General features: G+C 40.1%; 2 protein-coding genes across 5 annotated transcripts in view; both read left to right on the forward strand.

The window, feature by feature from the left end:
- The first annotated feature begins 1 nt into the window (after position 1).
- On the forward strand, positions 2 to 6,654 carry ARMT1 (acidic residue methyltransferase 1). The gene is made up of 5 exons (XM_065680581.1): positions 2 to 116; positions 1,574 to 1,679; positions 2,205 to 2,446; positions 3,908 to 4,073; positions 5,026 to 6,654. Exons 1-5 carry the CDS (start codon positions 67 to 69, stop codon positions 5,791 to 5,793), a joined length of 1,332 nt encoding a protein of 443 aa, XP_065536653.1. The 5' UTR covers positions 2 to 66; the 3' UTR covers positions 5,794 to 6,654.
- A 7,171-nt stretch (positions 6,655 to 13,825) lies between these two features.
- Positions 13,826 to 22,964, forward strand: part of CCDC170 (coiled-coil domain containing 170) — a 41,405-nt gene continuing 32,266 nt past the window's right edge. For all 4 annotated transcript variants that reach the window (XM_065680575.1, XM_065680574.1, XM_065680576.1 and 1 more), the window contains exons 1-2: positions 13,826 to 14,037; positions 20,610 to 20,741. In XM_065680575.1, coding sequence (XP_065536647.1) covers positions 20,658 to 20,741 — 84 coding nt within the window. In that variant the 5' untranslated portion in view covers positions 13,826 to 14,037; positions 20,610 to 20,657. The remainder of the gene's footprint in view (positions 14,038 to 20,609; positions 20,742 to 22,964) is intronic.

Genomic DNA, 22,964 nt, shown 5'->3' on the forward strand with positions numbered 1-22,964 from the left:
AATAACGTCCGGCTGTCTCGCCCCACTTCCGGGGGGTGGCCCAGCAGTAAGCGGGGGCGGAGCAAGATGGCGGCGGTAACGGTGTTACCGGTCTCCCTCTCGGCCAGGTTTAAGGGGTCCGTTATGGCCTGTGGGGTGGCGGGTCAGGAAGGAGCTGAGGGACTGGATGGTGCCCCCCTGGCGGGGGGGCGGCTGCCGCCGCCGCCGCCTCAGGGCGCAGGGTCCCGGGCCCGTCGGCTAGGGCCTCTGGTACTCAGCGTACTTGTGCGGGCGGTAGGTGGCGCCGTGGTGCAGGGGCAGGCGCCTTCTCGGCCGGCTTGGCCTCGGCTTCGGTCCCGGTCCCGCTTAGCGCCGCGGCTTCCCTGTGTTAGCGGCCGGGAGGGTGCCGGTGGTGTCCGCGCTTGTGTCAGGTTCCTTCGGGTGCGCTGTTCAGCCGCGGGTAGCTGTGCGGCCCCGGGCCGTACGGCCTGGCTGCGGGTCCCGGAGCAGAAGTCTTCCAGTAAAAAATTACTCTTCGGGCGGGGTTGCAGCTGTCGGTTGGGCTGGTCACGTTTTGCTCGCTGGGATCGTCACGTGTGAGCCATGTGTGGGGAATGCTAAGTCACGTATGCAAGTGGAGAGCAAGTAATGCTAGTACACTTAAACTTTGAACAAACATCTGTGCTTTTAAATTTCCTTGACTTCATATCTGGGTAACTGAGCAGTTAGAGAATGTATTTTATCCTAGAAATAACTGTAATTTTCACTCTTTTACACGGCTAGTCATTTAGCATTTCCTTAGCTGAAAACACTTGCGTTTATTTCTTCAAAAGTAGACCTAAGAACCTGACCAATTTGGTTGGTTTTTATTGGTTTTTATTGGTGTCTGTTGCTTTAAAGGCACACAGCTAAGACTCGCGGTTTAACCCCAGCCGGCAGCTAAGCACCACGCAGCTGCTCACTCCTTCCCCCCTGCGGCGGGAATGGGGGAAAGAGAATTGGAAGGGTAGAAGTGAGAAAACTCGTGAGTTGGGATAATGACAGTTTGATTCATAATTGAAATAAAATGCTAATAAATTTTAATGAGAAAGGAAAATAAAAGAAATAAAGCCTAAGAAAAACAAGTGATGCGAATAAACCAACAGTTGCTCACCAGCAACTTACCGATGCTCAGCCAGTCATCAGTTTCCTGGCCCACCTCCCCCCTACTTTATTGCTGAGCACAATGCCGTGTGGTGTGGGATATCCCTGGAGTCAGCTGGGGCCAACTGTGCTGTCTTCTTGTGTACCCCCAGCCTGCTCACTGGCAGGGTGGCAAAAGGCAGAAAATCCCTTGACTGTGTGAGCTCTGCTCAGAAATATCTTAAATCATCCCTGTATTATCACCACTGTTTTCAGCTTTCACAAATCTGATTTCACAATTCACAAATTCAGATTTCGCCAATCCAAAACTTAGCCCCATATCAGTTACTGTGAAGAAAATTAACTCTATCCCAGCTGAACCCAGCAGAAAGACCTTGCATTTATTTTTAAAAAATAGAAGATATTTCATCATTTCTTCTCTATAATAAAATTTTGATTGTCTCCTTTTTAGATCCTTTGCATATTTTACAGTTAAAGACAGACTGCCCCAGATCCTCACAAGAGTTATTGATACTCTGCATCGACATAAAAATGAATTTTTCGAAGAACACGGTGAGGTAAGAATAAGGTCTTTTTTTTTTTGCCTGAGACTTTTTTTTCCTCCACTAACTTGAGAGCCCTTCTCTGCCTTGTTTTTACTGGTTTCTTACTACAGTCATTGCTTACCTGTCTTAATCTTTTTGTGTTGTTTTTTTTTTTTATTTATTGTCTCTTTCATATGCTATTTTTCATTAGTTTTGTAACTCATCTTTCTGTCTAACCTTTTTCTGATGTATTTGTTCTGCACACCTTCACTTTCTCAGGTTATTGTGTTGATGCAGTGTTAATGGACAGTAGCGTCTTCTGAACATGGCAATGTTTCAATTCTCTCTTCCCCTCTAATAAGCAAAAAGCTAACTCTAAAAAGAAGTCCCATATGTGATTCATTTTAGGCTATCGGGTGTAAAATGAGCTTCATTTACCAAAATGTGTTTGTATTTGGCAATTAAAACTTATCACTTGTATCTTTCAGGAAAAATTGATCTGTGTCTCTACAAGAATAAATATTGAGAATAGGAATTTTTGTTCTCCACTTATTTCAGAAAGGTGTGGAAGCAGAGAAGAGAGCTATATCTTTCCTCTCCAAGCTGCGGAATGAACTGCAAACAGACAAACCAGTGACCCCTTTAGAAGATGAGCTGCCTGATGCTGCTCTGTGGAACCAGTACCTAGACTACCAACGAAATTTAGCAAATGGGAGTGGAGAACTGAGTTGGTTTCAGTCCCCTTGGTTATTTGTAGAGTGTTACATGTATCGAAGAATTCATGCAGCATTAGCACAGAAGTAAGTGTTTACTAGCTTGGTATATTACTCTGCAAAAAAAATCATTCTTTCCCATTTTTATTTGAGGAGAAAGGAAGACAGCTGGGAATAAGATAAAAGAAAATCTTAAGCTGTTACAGTATTCCTTGTCCCTTATCTTGCACCTCAAATATAAAATGAATACTTGTTCTTCTTCCATGCGGCAGAATTTGAAACTTATTAGTTGGGTTTTTTAATGCTTCAGCATCTCTGACTTGGTCTACATGAAAACTCGTAAGCTTAACTATATAGCTGGACCTTCTTGCATATTAATGTGCATTGACATACGAAAGTTATTTAGCATTTCTAAAAGGTTTGTTAGTCTAGAATTGTTTCTTAAGACATACGTTAGCCTGAAATGCAGAATGTGAGAGCTACTCGTCTGCTGGGCATTCTCATTTGTTTTGCTGCTCAAAATCTGAAATTAGTGTTTGAGAACTGTCTCTTATAGCAGTAGCCCCGCCTTAAGTAGCCCCTGTTGTTCATTTTACACCATCTTCTCAATTACAGCAGTGTTTGCAGACCATGTGTTGCATCGAAATTTGGGAGCTGATCCTGGTTAAAAATAACTTGGCAGGAGAAACTTGCTGTGCTGGTACTGTGGAGAGCTGCCAGTACAATGTAATGGGGGAGGAATGAGCAGTTTTAAGTTCCCATGGCTGTCAAGAAAAAAGATAATTGACAGCTCCATGTGCACTGTATTTGCCCTTAGTATTGCAGAGTTGCAAACACAGTTATGGGATCCTGTTTCCACTGGTGTGTTGCATAATTTGAACTCTTGTACCAAAAGCTTCAAATATGAGATGGATCTTGTGGATTGCAGTTGAAGAACTCGGCAGATACTTTTCATTAGTAAGCTCTAAGTTGCTTCATCTCCGTTACTTAGCCTCTGTTAAGCATATGCTTGTAAGGAAGTTCAGTCAAGTGTGCATGCAAATATGTCTCACAATAAATGAGTGTATTTCTTATATATGACAAGAATTGAATTGTTTTGTCATCTTTGTCATGTTAATTTTCTAGTCCTAGTTAAAAACTTCTGTAAGAGTAACTTCATATTACGGTAAGAGACCTTGGTATGGGAAGTACATTTCAGCACACACTAAAATTGGGCCAGCAATTCACTGTGTTTGAAGACTAGAGTTCAGAATTTTCCCTGTATATGTGCAGTTCCCGGAATTGTGACTGAACACTTGTTCACTTTGAGAATATATTGCTAGAAATGTAAAGATGTCTCATATACTGTCTTGTTTCAGTGAGACATGATACCAGGCTGTAATTGAGATGTGTGAAAATCTAGTATGACAAATTAGATGTGGAAAATCTAGCTGGAGCTCATAGTACGGCCTGAAAAAGCTGAGCTTCAGGCTTGCATTTTCAAATGTATTTCATGTGCTATTGGAAAATGTTGCAAGTATGTTAATATATTTGTTCTTCTTTTTTTAGCCCACCTATTGAGAACTTCGACGTTTTTAAGGAAGGAAAGGCTCAAAATTTCTTCGAATCCCAAGAGGCCGTTATTGCCTTATGCACTTACTTTCAGGAACTTCTTAAAAACATTAAGGATCTAGATGAAAAGCAACTTAAGGAGGAACTTTTTAAGCTATTGCAGGTAAAGTAGTAGTGTTTAACCTAAGAATTTAAAATATCTCTTCTATGTATCAAACAAAAACTTGAGGCTGTAAAGAATCTGAACGTCATAAGGCAATTAAAATATGGCTCTTTTCTGTGTAAAATGTGGTGAAATCCTGGCAGCCATACTGTATGGCTGCTACTCTGGAAAATTTTTAGTTACTTTTATTAAATGTGATATTTTCATTATACTGCTATTCTTCATTGTATATTTGAAAACCCAGCTTATTGTCCTTAACATTTCCTCTAAAATGCTTTCAATCAAGTTCCACGTCACTTATTTGTTATTTAACTGTAAAATTTTAAACCAGTTCATTTTACTGACACTAAAAATTTTTAAAGTTCTTTGGAAAATCAAATTAGAAGTCAGTCAGGGCCAGAAGTGGGGTAAAAGCTTTGTAACTGCATTATTCTTGGAAAATAATGCTTTGGGTAGAATATGAAATAGTGTAGGATTACAAATAAGTCCATTAGCTGGCAACAGTGCACAATAAGTATTTGGGGAATCTTTATTAAGACCTCATTAGTGTGTACTTAAAATAGTTGGCAGCATGAAATAAAGAAACAACCCTGCTTTTATTACTCCTTTTTCTGTATTCTCACTGATATTTTCTGGAATTACAGTATGGAGAATATTTGTGTTTTAAGCTTTATGATCTCCCTGTTGATCTAAATTTTCCGTGTTTGTCATTGCTGATGCATGTTTCTGATGCCAGCGTAAATACAGTCCGTTGTTTGGTTTCTTCCACAAAAGCTTGTCTACAGTAAGATTTAAGTACCAGAAGCTGGATTTTATTAAAGCTTGGAGGAAAACTTAGAGTTAGAGCCTTCATGACCCTAAAATGAAAACAAACAAAATCTTTAGTGTACATGTAGTTTAGAATGTAACTGCAGCAAGACTTAGCAAATGTTTTTGGTTTTTCTCCTTCCAGGTGTCATTGTGGGGCAATAAATGTGACCTTTCATTTTCAGCCGGTGAAGACAGCTCTCAGAAATCTAGTCCTTTACAATCCCTGGAAAACATGTTACCTTACATTGTGGTGAATGATACGGAAAAAATCTGGTCACTATTTGTAAATGCCAAAAAAACAAACACAGAAAAAAGTAATGTTAGAGTTGACATAGTCCTGGATAATGCCGGATTTGAACTTGTGAGTGATTTTGTGTTGGCTGACTTCCTGTTATCGTCAAAGCTAGCTGATGAAGTCCATTTTCATGGAAAAAGTATTCCATGGTATGTTTCAGATACCACAAAGTGTGATTTTAACTGGACTGTTAAACAACTGCAGTCAGCTAATCATATGTGGATGTCTAGATGTGGGATAAACTGGGAGGGCAATTTGAAAAAGGGAGTTTGGGTTTACCATGATCACATGTTTTGGACTTTGCCACATGACTTTTCAAGTATGGCTGGAGTTGCTCCTGACTTGTATGCTGATCTACAGAAGTCAAACTTGATTTTTTTCAAAGGTGATCTAAACTATAGAAAATTAACAGGAGATAGAAAATGGGAGTATAGTGTTCCGTTCCATCAAGCTTTGAACAAGTTTCATCCTGCGCCTCTCTGTAGTTTGAGAACACTGAAATCTGATACTCAGGTTGGCCTAAAACCTGGCCAGGGGGAAGAAATTCAGGCTTCTGAACCTGAATGGATGGTAAGTGGAAAATACGGGATAGTTCAGGTTGATGCTGCTCTCTAGTTCAATCATTCCTAACATTCTGAAAGAGATTCGGTCTGAGTTTTAACTACTTTGTTCCATGCTTGGGTTCAGCAAAGGTTCTTTTTTGTTAGCATTTTTTCTCCCAAGTGATTTGTTGTTTTTGTTCCACAAGACTTTAATGTGGTACAGAAATTTACAAACTGCCTTGTAGACAAATCAATCTGCATTTCAATGTATTTTGCTTTCCTAGCGTTCAGTGTCAGCAGATGTTTAAGATGAGCATTTAGTTGCCCATAATACTTTTTTCTTCATCAGTGAGTATGAGAGTTTATGGCTAAGAAGTGAAAAATCTCCTTCAGAAACCATTTCTGCAATCCCACATAAGCATGTTTGCACTTATTTCAGGATAATTTGTGGTCCACATGCCATGCATTGCATGAAAGTTAATATTCTGGAGAATGCACAAATTAATTCCAGCTAGATTCTTGCAAGCCATTACAGGATTGTGTTTTAAAATTGAGAACTGAGTTGACTTCTGTCAGATTTTTATTACGTAAGTTTTACTTGCTTCTTGTGTCCGTGGACAAACAACTTCTGATGTTTTCAGTGTAATTTGCTGTACGTTAAGAGAAGAGTCCTTGGATGATGCCTTGTAAATATTAATTTAGAATTTGAAGCCTGAATTTTAATTTTAAAATGCAAGTGGATATTGCCAGGAGGGGAGTTGTCCCATCTGGTAGGCAGATGAGTGGGAGAAAGGTCCATCCCATTTTAAGCATACAGAAGTTACTGTTTATCTAAGAACTTCCACCAAGAAAAGCACACAATCCCTCACCCCCAAACCAACTAACATACCCAACCAGTTACGTTATTTTAGGTTTAATAAAGATTTGAATTAAAGGTGGCCTGTCAGCAGTGTTCTTCTATTGTGATAGTTCTCTTTTATTTGTCAAATGTTTTGTTTTTAAGAAGGATGACATAATTTTCACTGGGGTACTACAATCCCATTTGCACTGAGAAGTATATGCTAGAGAAGCATACACCATACAGGTTTGTTGAGGTGTTTGCTGCTAGTTGGAGTTGTTAGATGTCCATTTCTTCCCTTCTAGCCTGGTCTCAAATTACTCAAAATTTTTTCTTTTAAGACAGAGGTAGCTTAGTGAAAAAATAAAAATAGGTTCTGTCAAGTCTTAAAGTACTTCTGTGGTCTGAAATAGGGGAGTGAGGAAATGCCCGTGATAACCGCAGGTTTGTTACCAAATGGTGGCAGGATTGCCCATGGGGTCTGACTGGGTTATGCTCTTGTCTAGAGCTGCTGAAATGAGGTAACTTGCCCCTGGTGGCCAAGGTGGCTATGGCATAAAGGACAAGAGTAGAGAGTAGAGAAACTTCCATTTTACATGTGTCTTATAATGAGGAGGAGGGCACAGAAGTGGCCTTAACTGAGTATGTTCTGGAAGTGGTGCTGTGGCAAGGGAATTGGGATGACTGTGTGGTAGAAAGTAGATTTAGAGATTTTTGCACTTAATGGTTACTCAAAAACAAGGGTAAGTGTTGGCAGGCCTAAAGAAGTGTGCGTGGGAAGGTGGGGCAGTATTTTGTACCTATTTGGTGTTGAAAATGAAGTTGAATTCCTCTTCTGGTCAGTGAAATCGCTGGCAAAGCACATCTGAAGTGGAGAGAATTGGCTGCTGCTTCTTGTGTTCATACAGTGAAGATCTATACAGTGGGTAAATATGCTCCAGCTTCTGATGACTTTATTTTCAGATGTAAGAGCACAACGTTGCAAGATCAAGTATTCAAAATCTAAGATGCTAGGAATTTCAGGAGGTAATGTTATATTGTAGGTAGGGTTCTACTTTTGAGACCCGTCTTCTTATCTCCTTTGTGTCTCTGTTAGTACTCCTAAAGAATGAAATCATGCTTATCCTTAGGCACCTGATTAAACTGGTAATTAGAAATCCAGCCAAGAGAGCTGAAAGGCAGACTGCTGAAGGTCCCTCTGACTGGAGAGAGCTCAGGGGCACTCAGCTTTGGAGCTTCAATCAAATACATAAATTACATGATGAATTGGGGCACTGGAGCCTCAGTTTTCTGTCTGTGAAAATACTGTCAACTTGTTTCAAATGCACTTTGAACCAACAACTTTGGGTCAAGAACAGAGGGATGGAAGTTGTGGAATATGTGCAATTGAAAGCTGTCTGCCTTGGTCAGAGAAACAAAATGATTAGGGGAAGAAATCTGCTTTGCCTGTGAACAGGTTGTAAGGTGCTGTCTTAACTTGCTGGAGAGGTTTAGAAGTGTGTAATGGACAAGAAGAGAAAGCATTGTTTCACTGTTGAGGCCACCCATGAAGAATAGATTTGCCTCTTGTACAATCCTTACACATGCAGAGAAACTTGGTTTCATTTTTTACTGGTTATTGATCTGTGCCCAGGTTGCTTTCAAGCTGTTAATTCTGGGAACTCACAACGCAGATCAGTGAAAATAAATACGAAGTTACGGTAAGTAGAATCCTAAAAAATGCTAAATCACGTAGGAGAGGCAGCAGTATTAACTTGGTATTACCAAACCATCCCCTTGGAGACTGTTGCATTGATGTTTGTGAGGAAGCAGGATGGTGATTTCGTGAATACTATCAGTATCAGGGTTTTAACCCAGCCGGCAACAAGCCCTACACAGCTGCTCGCTCACTCCCCTTCAATGGGGTGGGGGAGAGAGTCAGAAGAGTGGAAGTGAGAAAACTCATGGGTTGAGATAGAGACAGTTTCATAGGTAAGGCGAAAGCTGCACACACAGGCAAAGTAAAACCAGGAATTCATTCACCATTTCCCATTGTCAGTTAGATGTTCAGTCATCTCCAGGGCAGCAGGGCTCCATCATGTGCAGTGGTTGCTTGGGAAGGCAGATACCATCACTCTGAACTTCCCCTGTTCCTCCTTCTTCTCCCAGCTTTTAAATGCTGAGCATGACACCATGTCGTGTTGGACACCCGTTTAGTCAGTTAGGGTCAGCTGTCCTGGCTGTGACCCCTCCAACTTCTTGTGTAACCCCAGCATGCTCACTGCTGGGGTGATACGAAGCGCACAAAAGGCTTTGGCTCTATGTGCTCAGCAGTAATTAAAACATCCTTGTGCTATCAGCACTATTTCTACTGTGAATCCAAAACATAGCCCCATATCAGCTACTGGGAAGAAAATTAACTCTATCCCAGACCAAACTAGTGAAACTGTAGGATGTGTAATTTTAGATTAGCATTTGAATTAGCATTCATGTACAGAGAATTTCCAAGATAACTGCATGAATTGAATTCAGACTTTCAAAGATTTTATATCTGGTTTAAGTTCCCCAAACTGAAAATGACCTAATATGTCAGCAGCAGCTTTCAAAAAAGAAACTCCTAGATTTTCAAGGAAAATAATTCCATATAAATTGTCCTGACTTTTTAGGGTTTTTACCATACTTTTTTTTTTTTTTTCAACAGCTGCAAGTATCATTTAGTGCATTCTTTGTCTTTTCTTTCATTTAACATTGTACACTTTATGCTCATGTTCTGAGCTGGAAAGCAGCTGTGCAAAGTGTTGTCCTGAGTCCTCTCTCCGATGTCTTCATAAGTAGTGAGAGGTATGTTAGTCTGTGCATAAAGCATGTTTAACCAAATTTAACCATATTTTAATTTAAACCAATTTTAATTTTAACCAGTTTTTAACCATATTTGCCTACATGGACATTATCTTAGTACTCCTCTTGTTTCTGCCTCACTAAAACATAGCATGTATTTTAGATATAATGCTTGAATTTACAAGTAGAAAAGTTCAACTGTCATTTCCAGAACTTCAGAGTATATTTTTGGGGAAGTGTAAATAATTGCAAATAAGCACAGTGTTTGTTATACCATGAAGCTTCGTGTCTTCATCATTACTGTTTGCTTTGTGTTTCAGAACTAACTTTTTGTTTTCAGTCCATGGTTATTCTGCCCTTGCAAGTTTAGACGGCATCTAATAATGCTAGCATAAAAAATGTTTAGTTACTGTTTTGTCATCCAAAGATATTTACTATTTGCTAATAGGCAGGGTAGACTGTTTTACTGCCACATAGGAGATCTTCAGGAAAACCTCCCTAGAAGTGATTTCTTTTTACCTGATGGTTCTGGGAACACTTGCACAAACCTGAAATGTTGGGGGGAGGGGAGGTCATGCTTAAACTCTTTCTGTGTTAAAATCTCACTTCTTTCCCAAGTCTCTTTAGTTCTCCCATGAGCATAATGCATTTTCACTACCAGGCTTTGCTCCAGTGCGGGAGTCCAGGGTTGTGAAACCAGCTGGCTTATTTCCTTCAGAAGGTGTCTCCATCAGTTTGGTTGAGCTGTGCAAATTCACATGGGATGAAGACAGTGTTAAACTAAATATTCTTGGGAAATGTTTTGGGTAAAAACAAGGACTCTCGTTCAGGCAAAGGAACAGCTAGGCTTAATCAGACCACCTAATCTTTCTCAAGCTTGTCCACTGTCAGCTTTACAATAGTAACTGGTATCAGACATGATTTCGTAGAATCACTAAATGGTTTGCATTGGAAGGGAACTTTAAAGATCATTTCGTTTCAACCCCACTGCCATGGGGAGGAACACCTTCCACTAGACTAGGTTGCTCAAAGCCCTGTCCAACTTAGCCTTTAACACTTCCAGGGAATGAGGCAGCCACAGCTTCTCTGGGCAGCCTGCGCCAGTGCTTCACCATCCTCATAGTAAAGATTCTTTAATCTAAATCTACCTTCTTTCAATTTTAAGCCATCCCCCTTGTCCCATCCCTACATGCCCTTGTTAATAGTCCCTCTCCAGATTTCTTGCAGGCCCCCTTCAGGTACTGAAAGGTTTCTCTAAGGTCTCCCTGGAGCCTTCTGTTCTCCAGGCTGAACAAGCCCAGCTCTCTTAACTGTCTCCACCGGAGAGGTGCTCCGGTCCTCTGATCATCTTTGTGGCCCTCCTCTGCACTCACTCCAACATGTCCACATCTCTCTTGGGTTAGGGTTAGAGTTCAGAGCTGAACGCAGTATTGCAGGTGGGGTCTCGTGAAAGCTGAGTAGAGCGGGAGAAACTTACATACAACTTACATATCTTAACGATATGAGTTAACGATATTGTCTGTCCACTTTCCCATATGAGCCTATTTTTTCCTGATAATTGCATTAATATTTTTTTCCACCTAGAAATCTGTAAACGTGTCACAGAATTACTTCCCGGAAGGCAGTATCTCCCTTTGTTAGCCGAAGTTGTATTTTCAAAGATATGTTCAGGATCTCTACATCAAATCATCTGCCACTGGTCATGAGCTAGACCTCTGTATCAGCTGACTAAAAAGAAATGGGATTAAGTTCCATCCTTTTTTATTCATTATTTTTTGAATGTGGCTGGTTTAGTTACTGTAGCTAAGTTTGTAGATAATGAAGTCCTGCAGACTAAATTGCCCCTGAATCTCTTTTGGATAAATGCATGTAATATTTTTTTAATGTTGCTAGTGTGCTATTCTACCTCGGCTATAGCTGTTTTTAGATAATGAGTATCTGAAATGTGTATATGCATTCAGGAAACCATTTGGAATTCGTGTGCATGATAAGACATAAATCCTTCTCAATATGGTGCTGATGTCAATGGCTTGAGGTTAATAGCAAAGTTCTTTTTTTATAGTATTAATAAAGAAAGAAATTTTGTTTTCAAAACTGATATTAAATATTTTGATTCAGTCTTTTATTCACTTATTATGACGTATTTAAATTATGAGATCTGTACAGTAGTATTTATGAAGCAAAACTTTCCTCCCAACCCTAGATTCTGTCCTGTGGGTACCTAAGACCTGGTAGTTTGCCTCATTTCCTCATGGAGCATTTGAAAAACCAAAACAAAGCCCCAAACCAACAGACAAACTTCAGGACAGATTGTAATAATAGAAAGAAGTGTACTGCAGGCTTTCCATACAGTTAGGGCACTTCAGTTTTCATTCTGTGCTTGGCTGTCTGTGTTTCACAATATTTGCAGGGAATTAAGCATCATTCTGACTTAATCTCTGCTTGAGATTTGTCAGGGACTTGGAAAAAAAAATCTTGAAGAAGTAGATGCCTGCATGCTTAAAGACTGTGACTGCACTTGGTTCTTTTGAAATCAGTTAAAAAATACAAAACCAAAAGATGCATTTTTCCTTAGTGCTTTTGGTTGTTTTTCCTTTTTTTTTAATTATTGAACATCAAAAGCAATTAAAATTATAAAAAGGTCTCACTTCTGTTACAGAAGGGAAAGGCTGTAGTAACTTTTTTTTATTATTCTATTGTAAAAATTAGAGTGACTTAATTTGATACATATATTCAAGAGAGTCCACATCATTCTTTGCTCAGAAAGGCTGAGCTGTCCGTGTAGTTTCTGTAACACAGCATGAAAATCTTATTCACAATAATGTCTCCTTGAAATTATTTTTAAGTAAAGATCCCAAAGTAACTCTTCGTAAGTTCTTGTTTCCTGCCCCTGTTAAATAAAAAGAACAATGGAGTCCTTTTGAGAACTTTACCTGTAGTATTTAGTGAACAAACTTAAAACAATCTTAAGTGTGAGCATCCTGCAATAAGATACTTTTTTTCTTAGGCAAATGGTTTGAAGAGTGGTTATTGCACCCCCTCAAACTGCCCCATTCTTTTTCAGTATTATATAACATGCATCAGTCGTATATGACATATCAGTGCTATACATTATACTGCTTTTCTTCATCTCTTTTTTTCTTGTCTCTCTTGTCGTTACTCTCGCTACAGTTCATCAGATTCAGTGGATTCTTTTGTTTTTTTGGTTTTTTTGTTTGTTTGTTTGTTTTTTTTTTTTTTTTAAGGCCAAATAACTTTATATATCTCCTGTAAGAAACAGCTGTGTAAGCATTCTTTCCCCATCACCACGGGTGTAGAAGTGGCTGAAGTATAGCTCTTGAACCAGCTGTGGCACTGCAGGACTAGTGATGGGGAGGTGCGCTCAAGCATTTGCTGAAGAAAGTTAGGATAAAGTTTCACAAGTATTTAACCCTGCATCTGCACACTGTTCTGGTATCAGGACAGATTAGGCTGTAGTCAGATGCTGGACAAATGCAGGATGATATTTTTGTCCCAGTTTGCAAAGGAAATTAAAACTTGTGCCAGATTTATGCTCATTTTATGTAAGACTGCCAGTACAAATTTAACCTGTCAAGAGTACTTAATAGATTTGAACTGCAGAACCTCACACTCCTATTGCAGTTGTGTCTTTCTCCAGCCTCTCTGCGAGATGGAGGCCACTGGCTGCTACCTCTGCTGCCATCTGCACTGCACAGCCTTAGCCCCATGCTGGTCTCCGTTTCCCCTGATCTGTTCCTAGTACTGCTTCCGCATGTCAAGACATTTTCACCTTTCCTTTATGAGTTTCATGGCCTATTCCAGCTGAGACATGGCATTCTCTCGGTCTGTGCTTTAAGCGATGCAGCATTTTAAAATGAGTGATGATCCACACTGGAACCCCTCTGCTTGGGCAGAGGTCTTCTCTGTCTGTGGCAGCAGCAGTGAAATGGCATCATGTACACAGAGAGGAGGACAAAGTCCCCCCAGACAGTAGTATCCCTAGCTTTTCCATTTTCTTCCCTGAAAAACATGGATCAGTCAGTGTTCCTAGGAAAGGCAGGATACTTCTTGTGAGTGAGTACAGAGATGGTGCAAGACTGTACCATCCCCAGAGGCCTTGGGCATGGCCTGATTAAGCAGCTCATGGGGTTTTCAGAGCAGCACCAAGACACGTGAAGGTTTAATTTTCTTTTACCGCTAGTTAACTAGTTTAGACTAGTTCCTCTCGTCCCCTCTCAGCATAGAGGAGGACGCAGCCCTGGTTCGGCTGGAGGTGTTTCAGCAGCAGTCAAGGCAAGCTGCTTTCCCGGGCTGTGGGAGGTGCTGGTTTCACAAGTTCTGTGAGGAGAGAAGGAAACCCTGCAGGGGTCGGAGCATGCTGCTGTCCAAACCTCTTCTGCTCCGCTTGCCTCCGTTTTGATTCCTGTAAAGACAGTTCACCTTCGGGCTCTAAGCGCTGTTCCTCCCTCCCTAACGAGGCTCCCCACTGCGAGCCCCGGGCAGAAGAGGCCGCAGGCCGCGCTGTTCGCTTCTCGTTGCCAGGGGAACGGCGGCACGGCGGCACCGCGGCCGCTGCCATGAGCGGCGCAAGGGGAGGCCGGCAGCGGCGGCCCCAGCGCGGCCTCTCCGGCTGAAGGGGGCCGCGGCGCGGAGGCGGCAAAGGTACCGCAGCCTTGGAGACAGCGGAGGCTTCTGCGGGCGGGAGGCTGCAGCCCCGGCACCGCTTCCACAGGAAAGAAAGAAGAGGACGGCAGCCGGGACAAGGAGAAAGGGGTGGCCCCGGCGGCCGGGCCTGGTGGGCTGCCGCCGGCAGGGCCGCTTCAGGGCGCCCGCGGTCTCCCGTGAGAGCCGTGGGGCTTGCGCTCCCGCTGCCCGGCATAGCGCAGACCTGGGCACTTACAGGGGGGCGGCGCAGGAGGCAGAACGGGTTTTGGTTTGGTTTGGGGTTTTGTGCAGTTCTCCTATTAGGGAATAAAGCCCTAATTTTGCAAAAATACCCCCGTCCCTACTCCCGGCCTGCAGTAGCTGCCTGTAGGGTGCTTCTGTGGAGGCTGACTGCCATTGAGGCTGGCCGTAACCCCCCTTGCAAGTTATCTTTTCCATTTTAAATTTAATTTCACTTTTTTAAAACACTCCACACCTCCTACAGCTTCATAGCTGTACCTGACGGTAGGCATGTGCTTCAGTTGCAGCTCAGTGTGCTTCAGCTGATCATTACAGCTTATCTGCACAAATTCAAGGACAAAAGTTTTTAGTTAAGTGCTGCAGAAGGGAGTTATCTTTCATGGAGTAGGAATTTATAGTTATCTAAGAATTTCTTCTTTGCACTTCTTCCTTTGAAACTGGTTTGCTGGCTTTGATAGGGATTTAAAGGAGGTGCTTGAGGATATTGCTCAGAAGGATCAAACTATCTTACATTATAGATACTGTAGAAAACTTGTAGCAGTTTTGTATTCCCAAGGATAAATAATTCATTAGCGTGTGAACAGCTTGGTATCTCCTTAACAGCTGAACATCATGCTAATTTGTAGTTACCACAGAATTTTGTTAGTTTGTCATGGCAAAATCAATACCATTATATTAAATACAACTTTTTCGACCCATTAAAAAGTTTGTTAGCAGTGCTTAGTTACAGAGTTGACAGCAACCTGTTCCTTGTCCTAGTGACCTGAAGTCAAACAGTATGTGAGTGTTACTTTTGGACTCAGAATCACATGAGAAACTATGTATTTATAAAATGTGGGTTACAAATAGTAAATCAAACTACAGCACTAGTCAGTCTGAATTATCTGTATACTAACAGACTTAAATAGACCTGAAATATTTGCCTTTAACTGACTGTAGTATAGTAGGCATTGTAGGTAATTTGCAGGAGTATTGGCATTGCTTTGTTGGTTGTTTTTTAAGGCTCTCATTTAATCTATTCTCTTACAAAAGTTATTTAACTCTATTCAGCACTGACAAAACCAGTAGAACCACAAGCAGTTTGCAGAAATCCCTGTATAAGCTCTTAATTTTGTTACATTTTCCCCCTAAATTTTGCCTTAGCCTTGTTATCATTTTGAGATTAAACACGGCAGCACCTTGTTGTGATTCATTTTGGAAAAAGCTGTGAGACAAAGTGTCAGGGGAGATACAAGTCCCATAATTTAGTCATACAGCCAAAGGATGAAGTAAAACAAAGGACATGCTAAGTAATATTTACAGTAGGTGATGTGTCTCTGTAATTGCCTTGAGATGACTGCTGTGTTTCATCATATTAAATGCATTCGTTGTATTTAGATGCAAAGTCACCTCATTATAACAGAGAGGAAAATGAAAGATGAAAATGCTTTAACTGCAGCTTGTAGTAGTAGAGGGTAAGACTAACATTTTGATTGTCATGAAACTTTCATTTGGGCCTCTTAATCAAGCTCGAAATTGGCTTCTTCAGTAGATGAACAACACCAGAGAGTGATTTTAATCTTTCAGTAATACCTTTCAATGATTACTACAAAAGGAGGGAGAGTAGAGCTAAGCAGTACCCTTCTGAAAGGAATTTAGAAAATCCCTTTGGTGATTTATTTGAGCTGTTTGGAACACTTGGTGCACTGTTCCAGAAATACTACTGCATAAAAACCTCCACAGTCATATAACAACAACAAAAAAATAACTTCAGAGTTACACGCACAAGCTGCAAACAATAAGTTGGGCATAGTAACCAGCAGAAATCAGAGAGGTGAAAGAGGAATTCACTGGGCGAGAAGTGATCAAAAGTAATTGGGTATTGGGAAAGAGGAATTATCAAAAGCAATTGTGTGTTTCTGGCATCTTAAAATGTGGAAGGGGAACTGACAGAACTGAAATGGTTATGAAATGTTACTTGAAAATTTTGATTTATGTTAATAAGGCATTGCAAATACATTTTGAGATCTCTGACAGGCAAATTGGGCAAAGTATTATGTAGAAAGAAGACAACTTTTCCAAAAATATACATGCAGGTTTGCTAATATGTGAACAGGTTGTTACCTCCAAAGTGACTCTGATTCACTCTAGTCTGCTTTCACCACTTAACAAAACCTGACTTACTGTGTAGCAGTGGCTTACCTTTCTCACACTCATCAGCGTGTGTAGCTGCTGTGGCTGTTACGAAAGTGATGTGCACACTGGCTGGCTAGCTGCTGCTACCAAGAAAAATCTGCAATAGCCAAGTGCTACCTGCCTTCCTCTGTTTGACTCAGAAAGTATCTCTAGAAACTGTTCAGCGCCTGATTTTCATGTAACTTACAGTTATTTTTATAGTATTTGCTTTCTAACCTGTTGATTTTATGAAAAGCAATGCATTCTAAAAGTTGTATTTTGTTATACTAGAATAGATTATTTTGCAAAATAAAATAAAAATTTAATGTCATCTGCATGCTGAATAGAATTTCCTTTTAGAATCTATTTGCACAAGGTAGTTTTTCAAATGGCCTTGTAAGAACATGTCTTGATTGTTTAATCAGATTAAGCTAGTTAGGTTGTGGATGGCAACACACTTTTAATATCAAATTTCTAGCCCTAGTTAGAATAATTACAAACAAAACATTATGTTTAAGCTTCCTTTTTCAGCAGTTCAGCCCATACACAAATTCCTCTTCATCCCTGTTTTCCTGAAAGGCATAGTATTCTGCTTTTATGCCTTTCTTTGCTGATGGTAACCTATGACATAGTTTAGTAAAGCAGTTCTCTGAAAAATTACTGTCATGTGTCATCATACTGAATCATACTGTTTAATTTTATATCTCTCTTTCCCTCTTCCCCCATTTGTTTTGTAGAAGCAAAGGGGGAATGGAATCTATAAAGGTCCGTGAGTCATTATTTTGGTACACCAAACCTAACGTGCTTAGACACTTTGGAAAGGGAAAGAAGTAGTGTCCCTCTGCTATGGACAAGAGGCAATACGTTGGCAAGTTACTCAGGGTAGCGCTCAGTGTTTAAATGCTTACTGACAGCTGTTTCATTAGAGATTTTTTTTAATACATATTTTGGGAAAGGGAGGCAGTGGTAGCAGCGTTTGTCAGAGTTGAAATAAGAAATGTAGGCAGGAAGTAAAAGTAAAGCTCTCAAGACCAGAATGGGAGTGAGTGACTTAACAGTTGGCCAATTTCAAAGTACATGGTGAGGTATAAAACTACTGCATGTTGTTGAAGTTCTGTTGTTTCTGAATCAGGTGAAGTTTGCCAACTATAAGCCAGATTACAGGGAGATGAAAGTAGTTACTTGGTAAAAGCTCAGAACAAAATCCCCCACAATAACAACATAGACCTTACATTGTTAATATTCTAAAGAACTCCTATTGCTAATAAAGCCAAAGGTCCTAATAGATATTACTCTTAAGTATTGAAAATATAGATTTAGCTTCTTTAGATTTTAGCTAAACGCATTTGAAGTGAAATATAAACTTCATTTTCTTGCAAGTAAGTGGAAAGGGATCATGAAGTTAACAGCATCAACACTCAAAACTTTAATTATTTAGAACTGTTTGAGTGATAATATAATAAGGCTTCTGTGTACTGCCTCTTATGAACTGCATAGTACTCATGAAACATTACAAATCTGAATTTTTCTGGAGATACAAAAGTGCCACATCTGCACTATAAATTTTACCCCTATAGCAGAGTCATGCCAAATTAACTGCATTGCTATAAGTATGATTAATGATCAGACTTGTAAATGGCTGCTGGCAAAACATAGAAAACTACTTTCTTAAATATTAAATCGTGCACATTCCCTGACAAAAGTATGATAATCATATCAACTTCCCTTGTATCTGCTTCTGTAAATGTCACTAAGACAGTAAATGAGTGAAATGGTAATTCCCATTGACTTTTGAACCTGGCTTCATTTAAACCTCTTTTAAATGCTTCTAGGTATGTTTCTGCATCTTTACAGTGCTCATCATTTTAAAACCTAAATTTGTATGACAAATATAGGTTTTGGAAGTTCCAGCTTTTTTCTTCGGCTATAATTTGAAGTATTTTTATTTCATCATTTTTGAGAGTATTCCTTTCTGTAAAATCATGTGGTTGTGTTTGTTTAGGGAAGAAAGCATATATCAATACAGTAATATAAATATAACGACATACGTAAATAATATACGCAGTGTTAACTTTGCAAGCTCTATCCATGGCTTTGGAGCCCTGGTGTATTCCAGAATGAAAAAAAAAGAAAGCCTGTCAAAGAATTTCATGTGGTTGTACCATGTGAAACAAGTGGGATAAAGCAAAAAGGAAGACAAAGTAGCAAAGAGATGGCACATGCCTTCCCTCACTCCCTCAGAATGGTGATAAAGTGTTGAAAAATTAGCAGTCCTTTTATCTGTGAGATTGTGCGCTTTGTTGTATGTGGCTGTGAGCTGTACTACATGTATCAGTCTGGCTTGATGAATGGCAACTCCTTCGTGAAGGAGCACAGCTGAGTGTCTTAGAGGGAGATGAATGCGATTACACTTGATGGGTCTAATCCAGTGTGTACTTGAAGAAAGATTAAAGAAAAGTGTTGACAGTATTATATAAACTAATCCAAGGTAATCTGTTTCCTGCTACAATCTGCAGTCTGGGCTAGTAGTTTTGCCTTATGCCCCAGGGATTTCTCTGTGTTTCTTGGTAAAGGCTTATTTTACCAGATGTTCACTTATTTAGAGAGCTCTTTGTGGGGTTTTGTGGTTTTTTGTGTGGTTTTTTTTTTTTGTTTTGTTTGTTTGTTTGCTTGTTTGTGGGTTTTTTGTTTGGTTTTTTTTGTTTGTTTGTTTGGGTGTTTTTTTCTTCTATTTAGAATAGGTAACTCATCTCAGCCTGGAAACCAGTGCTGGTGTGGAATAGTATGAAGTGAAGACATCTTGTCTCTGTCTGTTTCAACAGCAGTCATTAGCTGGGGGAGATTTGTGTTTTGTAATGCACACCTAGATGATTGAGGTTTTGTTTCAGTCCTGTGTAGGAGCTGATGGAATATAAATCTCATGTTCTGTCCACTGCAGTGTGTGCGCCCAACATCACATAAACAAAATTCTGTTCTGAAGATGTTAAATTTCATCATTCTGTAGCCACTATTGATTGAAAAAAAAAAAAAGTTTTTAATAAATCTACTATGAAGACCTGAGGTCTGAATTTCCATACTGAAAGATTTAAGTAACAAAGACCAAGAAATTCAATGCATTTCTGCTCTACTATAGAAGAGCAAAACCACACAAAAAAAAGAGAAAGCTTACTATAGAGTCTAGAAGGCACAGCTAAAAGAGTTGTACAAGTAATGTGAAGGAGACTGTGCTAGAAGCATAGAGCCGGTGCTTGCCATTATTCAGAAGGGCTTGAAAAAGGGTGAAAAGAGTCAGTATGGTGATTGTTGGGGATGACAAAGAATAATTCAGAAAGCTGGAGTTATGTCCAGGTGAAGGAGTTTAAAAGGACCTTTAGCCTTGGCAGGTTAAAAGTAAAAGCGCGAATGGGAAGCCAGAAAGCTACTTTAGGAGTGGGTAGGAGTGTCAGAGTAATATGCATGGACTTTTTAATCTGATAGAGAGACTGTGGAGGTGAGATATGACAGAAATCTGCAAAACCGTAAGTGGCACAGAGAAGATTGAGAGCCATTTCTTCCCAAAATGAAAATGAGGAGGCATGTAAGTGTAACTGAAGGCCAGGTGCAAGACCAGGTTTGATGTGGCTTTGAGCAACCTGCTGTAATGGAAGGTGTCTCTGCCCATGGCAGGGAGGTTGGAACTAGATGATCTTTAAGGTCCCTTCAACACAAACCATTCAATGAAGTCTAAAAGCCAAAGCTGTTGTTTGCATAAGGAACACCTGAGTGCTCTCTATTGCTTAAAGTTTACATCGGTTGAAGGAGTGACAGGATAAGTTTGTAGAAGAGGGGCTTTTGAATTTTGCTAAACCACACAGAAATTACTGGAAATAACCTGAGCTGAAAACAGTGGGAGGCCACGAGATTGTTGAGAAGTGTGTATCTTATGTGCTGATATACTTTAGCACTGGTGTTGGTGGCTGAACTTGCAGATGAAAGTGGTGACTGGTATAAAAGTGACTGTTTATCCTATTTTTCAGTAAGGATCTGAGAGAAAGTTACTCTGGGAATAACAGGTTTGGAACAAGTGCCCTTGGGCATCTTAATCAAGTGAAAAGGCACCGAAGGAAAAATGTTCAAAAAAAAAAAAAAATAAAAATACAATGTCTAATGGTTTTGTTTTCATACTGCCTTCCCAGGAATCTCATGATCACGTCCTGTTGGATATTCCTGTCACTGGAGAGCAGATGAATCACCATCGAGCTGCAGCTGAAACTGCCCAAAGTGAACTTGCAGCACTTTCAGTGAAGTATGGTTGTGCCCAGTCAGAGGTACATTTAAAAATACTTCCAAATTCTTCTCCAAACCTAAGGATTCTTTATGGTCACTTTCTGCAAAGAATAGAAACCTTTGTTTGGATACAGAATGTCTTGTTTCTCGTAACATTCTTTTTAGAATTTGAGTGTGATTTTCACTGTCCTGGCTTCTGTGTTAATGAACTGATTATGAGTTCATATTCAAAATTAAAAAAGGCCCTATCAATGAAACAAAATTTCTTTAATTTTGGGTAGCTGATTATGGGAAACAACAAGAACATGTAGTATTGTAGGAGAATGAATTGTTACTACAGTATTCGGCCAGGACTATAGCGATAAATGTCCATTGGCTGAGCTTGAATTTGACCAGTTGATCCTGAAATTACTGCAGAGTTCCCCTCCATTTAATGGTTACACAGGACCAGTACTTTAAATTTCAGTTCTATGAAGCCATACAGAATCTTGTGTTCTCATAGAAAGAATGCATTACTGGAAATGCTGAACGGCTTTTTTGCCAGCATGAGTGATTGATTTATAGATTCTTCCAGCACTGTGCTTGCAAAAGCAAAAGGACAGTTAAGAAAGCAGCTTCATGCTCTTGTTAATAAAGACCTTTGTGACCCAGCTGAGGTCAGAGCCTTGTTCTGCTGAGTGCTCTGTAAAACTCATGATATGGGATTTATTCTTGCTTTTTCCACAGTTGGAACTGACCACAAGGACAATGGACAGAGGAAAAAATATCTCATTTTTCAGATGAGGAGTTGAACCACAGAGAAATTTTAAGGTTATGGACACTTTAAGCTAACATAGCTTGGTCCAGCTGCCAAGCAAAGCAATCCTTTTGTTCCTTTAGCTGCTCATTTCCTTCCCTACACTGCCTCATCCCTAGGGCTGGCACAGATATATGTGTAGTTTTACAGTGCACTTTTTTGTTGAGGAACTGATGCAACTGAAAAATAGAGTCTTCCGTATGAGTTGTTTTTTACCCAGAGCAGTTTCCCAATCTTATTTCATCTTATAGTCATATAAATACCTCTGCTAGCACAAACAGAGTGAAGTATAGAAACAAAGCCCATCAGCCTGGGAAAAGGCAGAGCTGCTTTTCTTGAAGTCAGTGCTCCTTTATGTCAGCTCCAAAGTGTCTCTTTAACCAGTGCTTGCAGGTGAAGCTTTTTGGAGACTATGTTGCTGCTGCAAGAGTGGTCCTCCTGCCTGACTCCTTGATGCTAGCCTTTTCACTGTGACATGGCCAGCTCCCCTTCCTCTTCTTCCTCTGTAGAAAATGAATCCTTTTCTGTCAGTTGTGTTGGTTAAGTTGTTTGTGAAGGAGTCAGACAAATACCAGAGCTGGTGTGAGGACAGGCGTGTGGGCTGGGAGCAGGAGGAGCAGGAGGAGCAGGAGGAGCAGGAATTCTCTTTTCCAAGGCACTAGTCTCACTGGCTTCCTGGAATTTCTCTAAGTATCTTTGATTTGGTCAAACTGGAAGCCTCTGGCAGAGCCATGAATTTCCTGACATCATGAATTGCAGCTTAATATCTTAAATATTTATTGCCTTAAAATATTTGCCATGAGTTAAAAGCCCTAGCACATGTCACAAAGAACAGTTAATGTGGCTTAATTATTTGTCTATAAATTTTACCTAGTGGGAGATTAATGTTTCGTATTGCATCTTGTTGCTTTTATCTGCAATCCGAAGCATTCAGGAAAGCTGAAACATGCATTAATGCTTCTCGTGACAAAAAAAAAAAAAAAAAAAAAAAATATCCATTTAAAATTTTCTTTAAGCAAAATAAAACACACTGAATTTTTGTGTCCCTGATATGTCTGCCTCAAGCTCAGTCTTTTAGAAAAGCTTATAGCAGAAATGAGGCAGAAAAAATGGTAATTTTAGCTAAAAGAGAGAGAGGAAAGTAAAGAAATTCCACAAACCGTTGGGAAGTTCTAGCATCATCTCTGCAAGAGGTCCTTAACATTTGGTGGTGATGTCCCTCCTCCTACCCTTCCTTAAAAGGCTCTCTTGCTGTTTCTGTGTAAATCCAGCTGCATTTTATTGGATACTAGATCAAAAAATAATCGTGTGCCAAAGATAAGCCTACCCTGTGTCTACAGCACAGATCTCCAAAAATTTGTTTGAATATGCTGCAAGTCATCAACAGGCTCCACGCTCATACAAGAGGATACTGTGCTGTTACAGCTCCCTCCAGGTGTGGATTATCTGGGAGGAGGCAGGCAGAAAA

Source organism: Lathamus discolor, chromosome 5, assembly GCF_037157495.1.
Source record: "Lathamus discolor isolate bLatDis1 chromosome 5, bLatDis1.hap1, whole genome shotgun sequence".
Taxonomy (NCBI): Eukaryota; Metazoa; Chordata; class Aves; order Psittaciformes; family Psittacidae; genus Lathamus; species Lathamus discolor.

Coding starts and splice junctions, on each gene's coding strand:
- ARMT1 (XM_065680581.1), top strand. CDS start 67: ATGGCGGCGGTAACGGTGTTACCGGTCTCCCTCTCGGCCAGGTTTAAG. Junction 2,447..3,907: donor CATGCAGCATTAGCACAGAA/GTAAGTGTTTAC, acceptor TTCTTTTTTTAG/CCCACCTATTGAGAACTTCG. Junction 4,074..5,025: donor AACTTTTTAAGCTATTGCAG/GTAAAGTAGTAG, acceptor TTCTCCTTCCAG/GTGTCATTGTGGGGCAATAA.